This window comes from Martes martes (genome assembly GCF_963455335.1).
Source record: "Martes martes genome assembly, chromosome: 1".
Taxonomy (NCBI): domain Eukaryota; kingdom Metazoa; phylum Chordata; class Mammalia; order Carnivora; family Mustelidae; genus Martes; species Martes martes.
In genome coordinates, this window is record NC_137888.1 from 118,330,087 (window position 1) to 118,342,787 (window position 12,701).

The 12,701-nt window shown below is 48.6% G+C and overlaps 1 protein-coding gene across 1 annotated transcript in view; it reads right to left on the reverse strand.

Annotated features, from left to right (window-relative positions):
• The window catches only part of LOC308345505 (kalirin-like), a gene marked incomplete at its 3' end in the record, with an annotated part of 186,222 nt that overhangs the window by 13,482 nt on the left and 160,039 nt on the right, over positions 1 to 12,701 (reverse strand). The window contains exon 25 of the mRNA XM_080807708.1: positions 9,935 to 10,037. Coding sequence (XP_080663834.1) covers positions 9,935 to 10,037 — 103 coding nt within the window. The remainder of the gene's footprint in view (positions 1 to 9,934; positions 10,038 to 12,701) is intronic.

Genomic DNA, 12,701 nt, shown 5'->3' on the forward strand with positions numbered 1-12,701 from the left:
ATTATCTTTTTAAAAGAAATGCTGAGCTCTTTCTAGATAAAAGCCGCAATGGTATCAGTCACAAAGACAAAAGTTAGTTCCAGTTGAATTCCAAATGCCTTAAAGTTGAGCATATTCAGGCTCGCATCAACAAGAAAGAGGTCAAAGGAAGAAAGCAAGGATGTTTGTTTTGGTCACTGCCATTTCCTGTGTGTCTAGAACAGTGCCTGCCATATAGGTGAGCTTACTAAATGGCTGATGAATTTGTGAGATTAAAATGGTGGCATCCATCAAAACCCTGAGGAAAAGAAAAGATGATGCATTTTTCATCTCCTCTGGTGCTCACTAAATCATGTCTTCACATGTATGTAAGTCAGTGACAGCAAACAGCAAATGAAACTTTTTAAACCCCGTTCCCGCATCTCAAAGAGGAGCTAGCAGGAGACAGGAGACAGACATAGTGAAAGCTAGAGGCTTTTTTTCCTTCCAGTACATCATCAGGTTCAGAGACAATATAAGCCCTTGCCACTGGTACAGACTGAGAGCAGTGTTTAGGGAGCACTCACTAAGCATTCCACGGCCAGCATCACTAGGGGCCACGCAGATTAGAGGAACAGCTCTCCCGAGCTTGGAGTCAGTGTGTGTATCTCCCTGCAATTACCAAGTTCAAACAGAGCCAAGGAGAGCATTAAAAAAAGGACAGGAGATGAACATTCTGAACTGGGAAGACTCAACTTGCAGCCCTTACATCTGGGGAGGTTGAACACTGCCCCCCAGCCCTGATACACAGCACGGTCAGGGCCACATTGGGGGGAAGAATGGACAGACAGACAGGTAGGGCTGAGGGTCTGCCTGAAATGAGGGAAAGGATACCTCTCACAGGTCTCCTGTGCATAGTTCTGCATCTTCTTCTGGCAGTTTTCTCTCATTAGGAAGGCCGATCAGGGCAGAAATGGGCCACTGGCCCTCAGAAGGCATCTCCTGCTTACCACCCCAGGGACAGGCCTGGAGCCGAAGTCCCATCCGCACTGTGGCTCCTTAGAGAGGGCCACTATGGGGGACGCTCACACGGGCTTCTCTTGACAAGGCCCTGCTTTTTGGCAGTAAGGATCCCTCACCTCACTCCAGTGCCACAGACCCTGAGACGCACATGCGCCCATTCTGTCTACTACACGGCACTGGTTGTGGCACACAGGTGGGCGGCAGCCATCAGCCATGAGGAAGCAACACTCAGCTGACAGGCAGCTAAACCCCAAGCAACCATTTCTGATCTAAACTCAAGACCAAGAAACAGGGTAACAGTTACCCATTTCCTACCCAACTGGCTTTTCCCAAGAATCCCACGCTGTGGCCTCAGAGAACCTACGGCATGTTTTCACAGCTCTGGGTAGCTCCAGCTAAAAGCACAACCACCACTTCGAAGCCCCCTTCCTCAGCTCCACCCATTCTACATTCACGGCTGTGGCTCCAAATACGTATTTCCAGCAACATTTCTGCTTGACTTTTCTGAAAGAGTTAATTTTCTTACTCGCCGGGAGGGCTCATCACCAGACACCGTACTCTGGTGTCACTGCTAGTCATCCACGACCTCCGCTTGCTAAGAGCAATATTTCTCATAGCCCATGTCCCCTACCATTAGCTTTATTTATTTTTTAAAAGATTTTATTTATTTATTTGAGAGAGAGAGCAGAGCAAGAGAGAGAGAGCGCACACATGTGGTAGGGGAGGGGCGGAAGGAGAGGAAGAAACAGGCTCCCCCGCTTGAGCAGGGAGCCCCATGTGCGGCTCAATCCCGGGACCCTGAGATCACGACCTGAGGCGAAGGCAGACGCTTAAACTGAGCCACCCAGGCACCCTTACCATTAGCTTTAATAAGGCATTCACAGACATTTTGTTCTGTACTAAAAGAGTCTTTTAACTGACACAGAAGAACAAAAAGGCAAGTGGTATGCCAAGAGGTCTGTGCAGAACGCTCCAGTAAATCCTTGCTCTGAGAGCTGTCACTTTTCTCTCTCTGATCTCGGCCCCCCAACCTGGGCCATCTACCCACTCACGCCCCTCCTCCTGACCAGGAGGTGTCCACGGGAGGCATACTCACTTGGGTCTTGTTTGCCTTGGACTGTCGCCAGCTAATCCACTTTAACATCTTGGCTTCCTCTCAAATTTGCTTTCTCCTTCCACCAAGGTTTTTTTAAAAACAGAGTTCATTTTATGCCGGGCGGCGGCTGGACTCACTGCTCCCAGGCAGCTGGGAGGCAGGGATCAGCCTTGTCACAATTCAGTGCTCACTGCCAAGCTCCCAGAGCCCAACCAAGAAGTTGCCTTGAGAGGCCTGAAGACTCTGTCTAGGGCAGGATCCCTCTCCCACCAAGGCCACTCTGTGAGTCACAAGTTCTTGGTATCAAAGAGTCTGTGATAGGCCCTGGTACTTAGAGGAAAGAAGTTATCTTTCCCTTTGGAAAGAAGATTATTTTCCCTGCTCTGCCCCATGCCAGCCCCAGAGGTGCTCGGCTGGGCTCTGGAACCATCGTGCAATTCCCTAGGGTCATCACAGATTGGCTCGGGCCAGGGCAGGGGGTGTAGAGGCTGTCAGAGAAGCAGGTAACAATAGTTGTTTTTGCTTACAAGGTTCTGAAAGTTAAATGATCAGGGTCACCACAAAAGTATTATGTATTTAATCCAATTTAACAGGCAGGAGATTAAGTTGGGGTTCAGTCCTAGGTCTGCCATTAACTAACCGGTTTTGTGACTCTGAGCGAGTCACTTTTTTTCTTTTAAACATGTCCATGATGGCAGAGGGATAGATGATCTCTAAAATTCCTTTCTTTCCTGAGCGTCTATGTCTCCGAGGTCCAAACTCACCCCTATTCAGATCGGGCCTGTGGCTGCCCCAGCTGCTACCACACACAGATCTGATCTAGATCTGGCAAATCACCTTCTGCAGTTCCCCTATTTCTGTGATGGATCTCTGGGCCTCACCGCCTCTAGAACTGAGGAGATGCCCTGTGGCTGCCGAGCTCTAAGCATCCTCAGGGCACTTCTGGGCTCTTCTCCCTGAAATCTGCCCGTGCCTAGTGAGTGACTCGTGGGCTGCTGTTGCTTATGAAACGTACTTGCTTTTCCAGATGATTGGCAACTTTAAAAGTGGGTCTCTCCAGGCAGCTTTTTTTTTTTTAAAGATTTTATTTATTTGAGAGAGAGAGAGAGATCACAAGTAGGCAGAGAGGCAGAGAGAGAGAGAGAGGGGGAATAGGCTCCCTGCTGAGCAGAGAGCCCCATGTGGGGCTTGATCCCAGGACCCTGAGCTCATGACCTGAGCTGAAGGCAGAGGCTCAACCCACTGAGCCACCCAGGCACCCCTCCAGGCAGCTTTTTAAGCTATGGGCCAGCAATCAAAATAGTAAGTAAAATAGCGCCATCATGATTTTGCCCCGTGAGCCCAGGTTGAGTTTTCCAGGACCGGTTGGTCAGGTGCAACAGCTGGAAGTCATCATTTATTTGAGGAACTTCTCATTTAGAGGAAAATCTGCGACCTCAACTCCTCATATTTTATGGTTTGTTCTGAAAAGCCAGCACATTGTTACTGTGTTGAATGCTGCTTAGGAGAGGACTAAACAGTGTTTCTGGGGAAGCAGGAGGTCCCCTGCTGGGCCTTGTCCACCACTGCCTGTTCGCCGCCCCCCCCCCCCGGCCCCCGCTGCGCCGGTCCCCACTCCCCCACCACAGGTACTGGACTAAGAACAAAAGCTATTTTCCAACCTAGTCCTGGGCTTAGGTTATTCAGAACACTGTGGAGAAAACCACCGTTTGCACTGAAAATCTGAAAGTGGAGATGGCATTTTTCCCACTTTAGAGTGACTAGCGAGTCCTTGAGCCGAATCAGGGTGCCTCTACCTAGGATGCATATGGCAATTCTGACCCATGGTCTGCTGTCGAGATGGGCCGTGTCTGAGTCTCAGGACCACTCAGCTGATAAAGTCAAGTTTAGGTTTCTGATGCATCCTCTCCCAGCCCTGGTAACTGAAGGACAATGATATACTCCTCTTGTTTATTCAGGGGCTAGAAAGTGTTTTGTTACTAGATAGGATGTAACATGAATCTCTCCCTATAAAGAAATATTTTAGGGCCCTCGGGTCCCACCGAGACAAAGGGCAGGGTAATAGAAGTGCCGAGGGATCGCCCTATCACATCTTCTTTCGCTTCTGGTAGAGAGCCTTTAATGGGCTGGATCTCCTGCGGGGGTTCATCTGCTCCAGTGACACAGCTGTCTCAACTAACAAGCTGTCCCAGTCATGTTCTGGAGACTCAGCCTCGGGGGGAGGAGGGGGTACCATCTTGATGGTTTCTAAGATTTTGTCAAAAAATACTACCTTGTGTGAACTGAAAGCATGTTCGTTAGTCCTGACACTGCTGAGTCACCACATTTCCAGATGTCTTGTTATCTCTTCAGGGGCAAAACCCAGTGATCTGTGGGCCCTTAACACTCTAGGAAGCCTGTTGTCCACTTTCTTGCATGGGAGTGGCTGGTGGGAACCCACATGGGGGACCCATCACACATCTCCTATGCTCCAGACACTCCTTCCTGCAGAGTCATTGCATGACGGCAGGGGCTGGGCAGAACCTTCTCTGACTACAGCCTTATACCCAGTAGCTTGCTAAGTGCTCTCAAGGTGCAGGTGTCAGGATTACCAAATTCTGATAAATGAGATGAGGCTCTAGGGAAGTCTATTCTCAGAAGGCTCCCGCAGCTGGGCTGCTCCATCACTTCTTATAGCTATCCTCTGTAGGTATCCTCTGACTCTCCTCTTAGCTGGGCCCTCACTGTTTCTAAGCTGAGCCTTCCCTACCAATCAGCGAGATGACATTTTGGCTAGGACCCATTAAAGTGATTTGACTGTACGGTTTAAAAACTATTAAACTTGATCCCGAAATCTCCAGGCTTCTTCACACAGTTCCCTGTCCCCCTTCAGCACATTGCCAGTATCAGGCCACCTCGTATCTTAGATCACATTAGCTTGTTATAGAAATTCTTTGCTTAAAACACAGTCCGCCCCGGGATACTCAAGAGATATTTTTTGCCCTTAGAATTTTTATGGAGAATAGTATCTGCAACTCAATTTCACTTCAACTTCCTAGTCTCCAGCCTGGACATGTCTAGAAATTCATAGTGATGTTTTGATGGAGAGTACCTCTGCTAGGATTGTAGTGTTCAATTCAATAAGCATTTATGGGGCACTCCCAGCATGCCTACCCTAAACAGTAAACAAATGCACAGGGACCAGCACGATGCAGGTGGCTGCTTCTGGACTATTAGCTGGAAATTATGTGGCAGACATCCATCATGTTAAACAAGATTTTCTCACTGCCGCCTCATTACTCAGGCTCATTTCCCTAGAATTCTATAACTCTGTATCTCTTTGAAGTATGGTTACAAAGTCGCATCGCTTCATAATACACAAACAGGCAAAACTCTCTACAGTGCCCAGGGGAGCAGGAGCATAATTTTGGGCAGAAGAGAAAGGGTCTCAGAGCCCAATCGAATAAAGCAAGCACACCCCTTTGCTTTCACAGCAATAAGACTTTTGCATTCGACAGGTACAAGGAAGAGCTCAACCATGCAGAACCGCTGAGGGTTAAACCAAAGCAACTTGGGAAAAAGTGATTAATGCTAGTTCCTGAAGCGCCCATGCTGGTTTTGTCAGCATTTAATGAAGAACTAGGAATTAAAAAAAAAATTTTTTTTAAAGGTTTTATTATTTGTCAGAGACACAGTGAGAGAAGGAACACAAGCAGGGGGAGTGAGAGAGGGAAGAAGCAGACCTCCAGCCCAGCAGGGAGCCCGATGTGGGGCTTGATCCCAGGGTCCTGGTATCATGACGTGTGTCGAAGGCCTATGCTAACGACTGAGCCACCCAGGCAGCCCAGAACTAGGAATTTTAGACGGATTCCTCATCATAGACAGACTCACAAGGCAAGGAAGCCACCCCCAGATCCTCTGCTCTCGAGAAAAGGGGCTGGGCATTGGTTTCTGTCCGCAATCTTGTCTTTCTAGCAAGAACTGGTATGAAGCCACAGAAGATATGTTTATCTGATAAAGCTGGGAGATGTGGCTGATATGCTGGAATGCCGGGATGGAACTAAACAGGAGAAAATCCAATCAATACAAAGTATCCCAACACTCAGGTTATTAAAATCAGCTGTGCCACCTGAAAGCAGGCATGGAGAATACCACTAGCACACAGGTACCATGGCAGGGAGGAAGCTAGGCGCAGCAGCCCTGGCACAAGAAGCGGTACTCGTACTAGTTAGATCACAACCTGCAGGCTTAGGTATGGTTCTGGAGGCCCCACTTAATAGATCATTCCACACTGAAGGAAACCCAGAGGAAGGCAGCCAGGATACGGGAGGGCATGAAAATACATTAATACAAGGAACAGCTGGAGAAACTGAAGACTTCTGGACAGGAGATTAGGAGAGAAGACAAGACAACCATCTTCAAATATTTCCAGCCCAGGGGTTGCCCTTGGCCCAAGATGGTACAGCTTGAGGATTACAATGAATATCTGACAATATTTAACTAGTAAAATGACCCGTGAGCCAATGCTCACAACGAATATCTAGGCTTTAGACACCAAGGGCCAGCAAGTGGAAAGAGGAGTGGAGTGGCTCTGTTTATAGATAGCTGAGTTGAGTCTACCTCCCTCGGTGTAGTGCAGAGAAGAATGCTGACAGCTAGCTAATGAAGGAAGAGGGCAGAACTCTACCCAAGAAGCAGATCCTCACAGCTCATTAAGTAATTGTGTTCTCTTATTCAGAGCATCTGAGCTTTGGTTTTTCCCTCTGCTAATGGTGGGAAATTAGCCCTTACTGCATGTCTAACAGGTGCCAAGCAAACGTGTTTGTCTTGCAGACAGGGAAATTAAGGTGCAGTAACTCACACAACAGGACACAGAGGGTAACCGCCAGAGCTGGGTTTGAACCTGGGTGTGCCCAAATTCCTTCCACCCACCACAGCACACGAAATACACACAAAGTGATTGGAGAGGTGCCCTAGGGCCCTGCAACTCCTCAAGTGGGTCTGCCGTGGCTCTTATATGGTGACATTTTCCCCATCTGCCAGCACAGCAGTGCCACTGTTCTAGTTCCTCTGGATTAGAAGAGGAAGACTGGGGTCTTTTCTAGAAACCCATTGTTAGGATGATCCTGATCCCTGCCAAGGGATTCTGCCCTATTACCCCACCCCCACCCCCACCCCCACAGCTGCCCCTGTTTGCCCTTCTCTTGAATATGGCTTGGTTTCCCTGAACCAGACCATTTTTGTTACCCTGCTGATCTTCACAGTCTGTTCACCTGACCACTTGGAAACCAACAGAGAACAGTCTCTTGGTCTTCTGGTACAGTTAGCGGAAAATGTAACACTGTCGAGAACACCTCTGAACTCGAAGATACCACTTCCTGGTTTGCCCCGATAAAGGGGAACGTAGGGGAAGGACACATGGCTGTCCTGTTACCACTGTTCTGTGTCAGAAAAGTAAGCATATTCTAAATTATAGTGCATGGCCACAGACAGGCCCTCTATTTTATCCTGCAAGTGTGACTACTTCTAGGTGGATTTTTCAGGTTTCCTCTATAGAACACGGAATCGTCTCATCATCTCCAGACCCTACTGCCTATGTTTTCCAGGGTCTGAGAAGGGAGTTGGGGGCTCCTGGTCCCAACAAGCCAGATTCTCCAGCTGACTAAAGCTTTCTGCTTGGAGGTAAGGAAACTGCTAGGGTTCTTGAACATATTTAAAAATACAACGTTTGTATATATCTGGCTGCTTTCAGACCAGCTGTTTTAGCTACTTCCTGATTCTGGAACTTCCTGAGATCAGGGACTGTGTTCCCTCTGTTCATTCATCCCACAAGGCTTTCCTGAGCCTCTGTGTGTGTGCTGCAGGCCAGGGACAGCAGTGAAGCAGACAGACAACCCTGCCCTCATCAAGTCTTAACGGCCTGGCTGGAGAGACATACATCGAACGAGAATTACACAAATAAGGATTCACATTCAACAAACAGCCCACATCTCTCTACAGTACCCAGCACAGAGCTCGGCACATGGTGGGTGCTTTTTCAAGAATATATGACTCATGTTTTTGTGAAAGACTGACCAGCTGAGTCCATCTTAGCGTTGGGGGCACAACGCCTTGACCTTTGGAGTGAGAGAAAAGCATGACAGTGAAGCAGAATGATCTGGGTTCTAGTTCGTGCTTTTCCAAGAACTAGCATTTTCCCTGGGTGGGTCACTCAGTCTCTGGGCCTCGGTTTCCTTATTTGTAGAATAATACGTAAGTAACCAGGATTCTTCACAAATCGTGACATGCCTGCCATCGGAAGTGTTCTCATCTAGCCTCACTTACCTTGCCAGAAGACAAGGAATGGCTGGAGCCCAAGACAAGACATATGGCTCCAGCACAGGGGTCTCTAAGTCAGGGCTGTGGGAAGATGCAGTAGCAGTCGGAAGGGCCAGAAGCCCTAGACCATGAGACTAAGAGACTCTCTCTGAACATGGGAAACATTGCATTTTGCTTCCCACCCACTGACTGTTTAAAAAGAAACACTCATTCATAGGATATTCTTGGTTACATTTCTAAACAACAGATCAGAGGAGAAAGGAAAGTACAGGAATAGTTTTCTTTGTATGTTTTTACAAATAGAAAAAAACAATTTTCCATCCACTCTGATAGTCGAAAATGGCTTAGAAACTTGAAGGCAGGACATCAGACAGAATTACCTCAGAATTACCTCGAATGTTCTTGAATACTAGTCTAGAGCATGACTTAGCACCGTGATCTTGGAAGGTCTGGGGCACAGTCTTTTATTTATTTATTTATTTATTTATTTATTACCCCAGTAAGGAAAAAAAAAATTAGGAAAAATCCTAATGAATGCAGATCATCTTCAAAAAACCCATAACGTAGAAAACAAAAAAATGAAGCAAGGACACAGCCTATTGCCTGAGGCTGAAGGACTAGACCAACACACCAGGTCTTGATAGACTAGGGCCAAATCGTCTTTGGAAATCCATCCTTCATTCACAAAATCACTAACATGTAGCAAAAGATCATCTCATACTCAATGACCCTGAGGTAAGCAAATGAAAGTAGGGTCGGAGACTAAAATCATCCCATCCCTGCTGCAAATTTAGACAGCTGAATTCTTTCCCTGACTTGAACAAATACACTGGGTTTCTTTGCTACCTTCTCTTTTCTCGTACTCTCCTTCAGAGATCCTACTTTCTGCTTACTTGCTCCAAAATATGAGAGACCAAGTGACCAGGCTTTCTTGCAAAGACTACTACATCCCTCCAAGCTGCTTCCCACACCACCTCTTGGTCCTCTGCCCCTCAGGAACTGAGCCCCAATACTCTGGCCAGAGGAAGGCATAGTTTCCACTGAAGCCCCTTCAGAGAGGAGGCTCCTACCAACCAGCATCTCTGTGACCATTTGCCATAACATTGGTCTTGGTCTAACTTCAGATGAGCCAATTCAGTCATTATAAATATGAGCCAGTCACAGCCACTAAGGTCTCAGGAAACTATCCCAGCCTCAGGGGTCCTGAGATCCAGCCTCCCAGGAGGCAGAGCTGCCCAAGCAGCCCAGGCAGGGCATCTCTGGAGGACAGGAGTCCCAGACCCTCTCACCCTTCCCCCTTGCCACACCCTCGTCACTTCTGCTAACTCCCATGACGGGGGAGTTCTGGCTGATCACCTGGTCTTCTCTCCCCTCAGACAACATCTCCATACTGTGACATACCTCCTCCAGCCCTGCTCTTCCCACTGTGGCTGGCACAGAGAGACAACTGCTCCTGAGGTTGGCCTCCATAGTGGGAGAAGTTCCTCTGGGGGTAATTCTCCAGGGGTGGTTAAGCCAACAAGAAGTCTTAGGGGAAGGAAGCTAGGGACAGTGTCCTACCTTGTCACTGTCCACTGTATTCTGAGAGGTCCTGGAGGCGATGGAGATGGTATCTGGCTGGCTGCTTCCATCCCCTTGGCTGTCAACATCCTCCACTCCGTCCCTGCAGGAAGAAGAGAAAAAAAAAAACAGGGGTGGGGGTGGGGGGAACCACTGTGGGTTTAGAGCACACAAGGATTTCCAGCTGGGCTGGCAGAGCAGAGCCTCGGCACTTTCTAGCAGGGATTTGTCTAAAATTATCCCGCTAAAGGGAGCAGGCCTCTGTGATTTTCAAAGATGTCGCTTCTTGTACTTAAAAAGCACACAATCCCTATGCTGATAGCTGAGCATGAAACGGCCCCTCCGTGACTCCTCTGGCCCATGGAACAGAGGAGGTGATGATGTATTTATTTTTTTACTGGGAATGGGTCTATAACATGCAGTTGGAAGAGGTCCATTCTGCTTAGAACTGAGGTTTTGACCCAGCTGACTGGGTGATGGCCCACAATCCCAGAGTTCAAGGTATTCAAATAGTTTTTCTGCATGCTGAAGGAGGATAGGGGCTAGTTTATAGCTGGCCTATAAAGAAAACAGAACTTTTATTTTTTTTCCTTTTGACTTGTGTTTCTCCTGATGAAGAAAATGACACGAGATATTTCCTCCAGGAGCAATAATCTTTGGGAAGTTGCTGATGTTGGAGGCTCAACTCCTGGGTATGGAGGAAGAGATTACTTCCTTCGTTTTGGTGGGTCTTGTGGGTCTCGTGCTGTTTGTGATGACTTCTTATCAACACAGAAGGCCAAGGCACCATCGCGAAGACCCCAGATTGCACAGCAGCTTCCTCAGTCAGCTGTGTTCCTGAGCACCCGGTGAGATAAGCTCCTGAGTGCGCTCCTGGCACGGAGAGCCCTTCCTGGGCTGCTGGACCAATGTCCCACTCACACGGCCCTTCGATTCTCCAGCGTGAAAATTAGCTCTCAGTCCCACACTGAACCCATAGCCAGGGCCGAGGGCGATTAGGTACCTGGGAACTGGTGAAGGCTGAACGGTCCGTGTTGGGAAAAACTGAAGGAGATGTGGGCCAGGACTTGGATAAATGAGCACGAAGAGGGCCAGCTCTTCCCACGGAGGCTTATGAAAGTCCCACCTCTGATGCTGCTTCAGTAGAGGTCATGGCGTTAGGAACGGGCTGCCTGAGGGTGACACTGTGTGGGCAAAAGGCCCTATATACAAAGTCGCCTCCCAGAGTCTCAACAATCACATCTGGTGTATGTGGACACGTGTGTGCAGGTGAGCATGCATGTGACCCATGTGTATATACACAGTAGCTCCTAGCCACAAAAGGGTCTTCTCCTACCTAGACTGCTTCGAGGTCAACGGCCTTCTCACCACCACTTGCGGGGCTGGGAAAGGCCAATTTATTTTAATAATATAAGCCACACATTCGTAGGAAGGAAGATCTGCTGTAAAACGAAATTACGTGATGCATTTCAAAACCAAGAATAAAGGCCTCTTGGATCATGTGCTGTTTTAGATATCTGGGCTGCGGCTCCCCGCCATTTGCCTACAGTGGAGCATTGGCTGTACGTGGTGCTTCCCACCCTTCTGGCCCAGTGTGGGCCCTTCTGGTCCACTGCAGATGAAGCCAGCTCTGGGGGCGGCAGGGAGCCCATCCAGGAGTGCGGGTGGCACTCTCCAAGCCAATTCACTCCTCCGCACACTCTGTCCCCACCTCCTGGGAGTCAAGCTAATGAAAAGACAGGCAGCCTGACTGTTCTCCGCAGACTCTGCCCAGGGTTTCACTCTCTTATTTCAGGACAGTGACAGAGAAATGGTGGGAGGCATTTCCAAGAGAAGTCCATCTCATGATCTACAGATGTTCAGAAAGGGGCTGCTTCCCAGAGAGACTTGAGCCAACCTCACCTAAATGTCCGTCCTCTCCTGCGTGCTCCTGGACATTGAGTTCCTAGACCATTTCCTCTCTATCTTCTTTATTGAAGCAGGGGCTTCCTGAAGCAGGGCAGGGTCCTAGAGCTAAACTAAGTCTGGCCCTCCCCCGGACTCTGGCCATGGGTAACTGAAATGAAAATACCCCCTCCCACGACGCAGCCCTGATTTGTCCTTCCAGCACGGAGAGGTGACCTTTTCCTGGCCACGCAGGTCTTAGGGCTTCCAGCCCGTGGAGGTGTCTCTCCCTACCTCAGTCACACCCTTCTTCGGGCTATCAACTCCCTTTGTACTAATGCTGCTACTCCGCAGGTCCTCGGGTCCATGCATCCTGGCTGGCGCCAGAAGGTCAACTAGAAATTTAGTCCATTCAGGAATAGGAAAGGCAAGGAAAGGCAAGTCTGTTACCACCAATGATCATCACCCCCAGAACTCTGTTTTCTTTTTTTTTTTTTTCAGTATTGACATGATGTTTTTATATGCTCTCTTTTGAAGTGCCCTTTAAGAGAGTCCTTGTAGGTGACTGTCACATGGAGATTTGAGACACAGACACTGAGGATATCTTCCACCAGTGTAGGGCAAAGGGGGTGAGGAAGGTACCAGAGAGGTGAAGATACAAAACCTCAGTCCCCTTTTGCCCAATCACCTTGCTTATCTCAGGTAACTGAAGGTGAGGACTCGGGGGGACAGAAGAGCTGCAGTGACAACCCCATCACACCAACCCCCTGCTCTAACCACATAGAAAACTTCCATACTGTCTAATCAGTCCCCTCATGGCCTACCTCCCTCTCAAAGCCTTCCCTAGACTCTCCTCTCTAGTGCTCACCTAAACCCCCTTCTC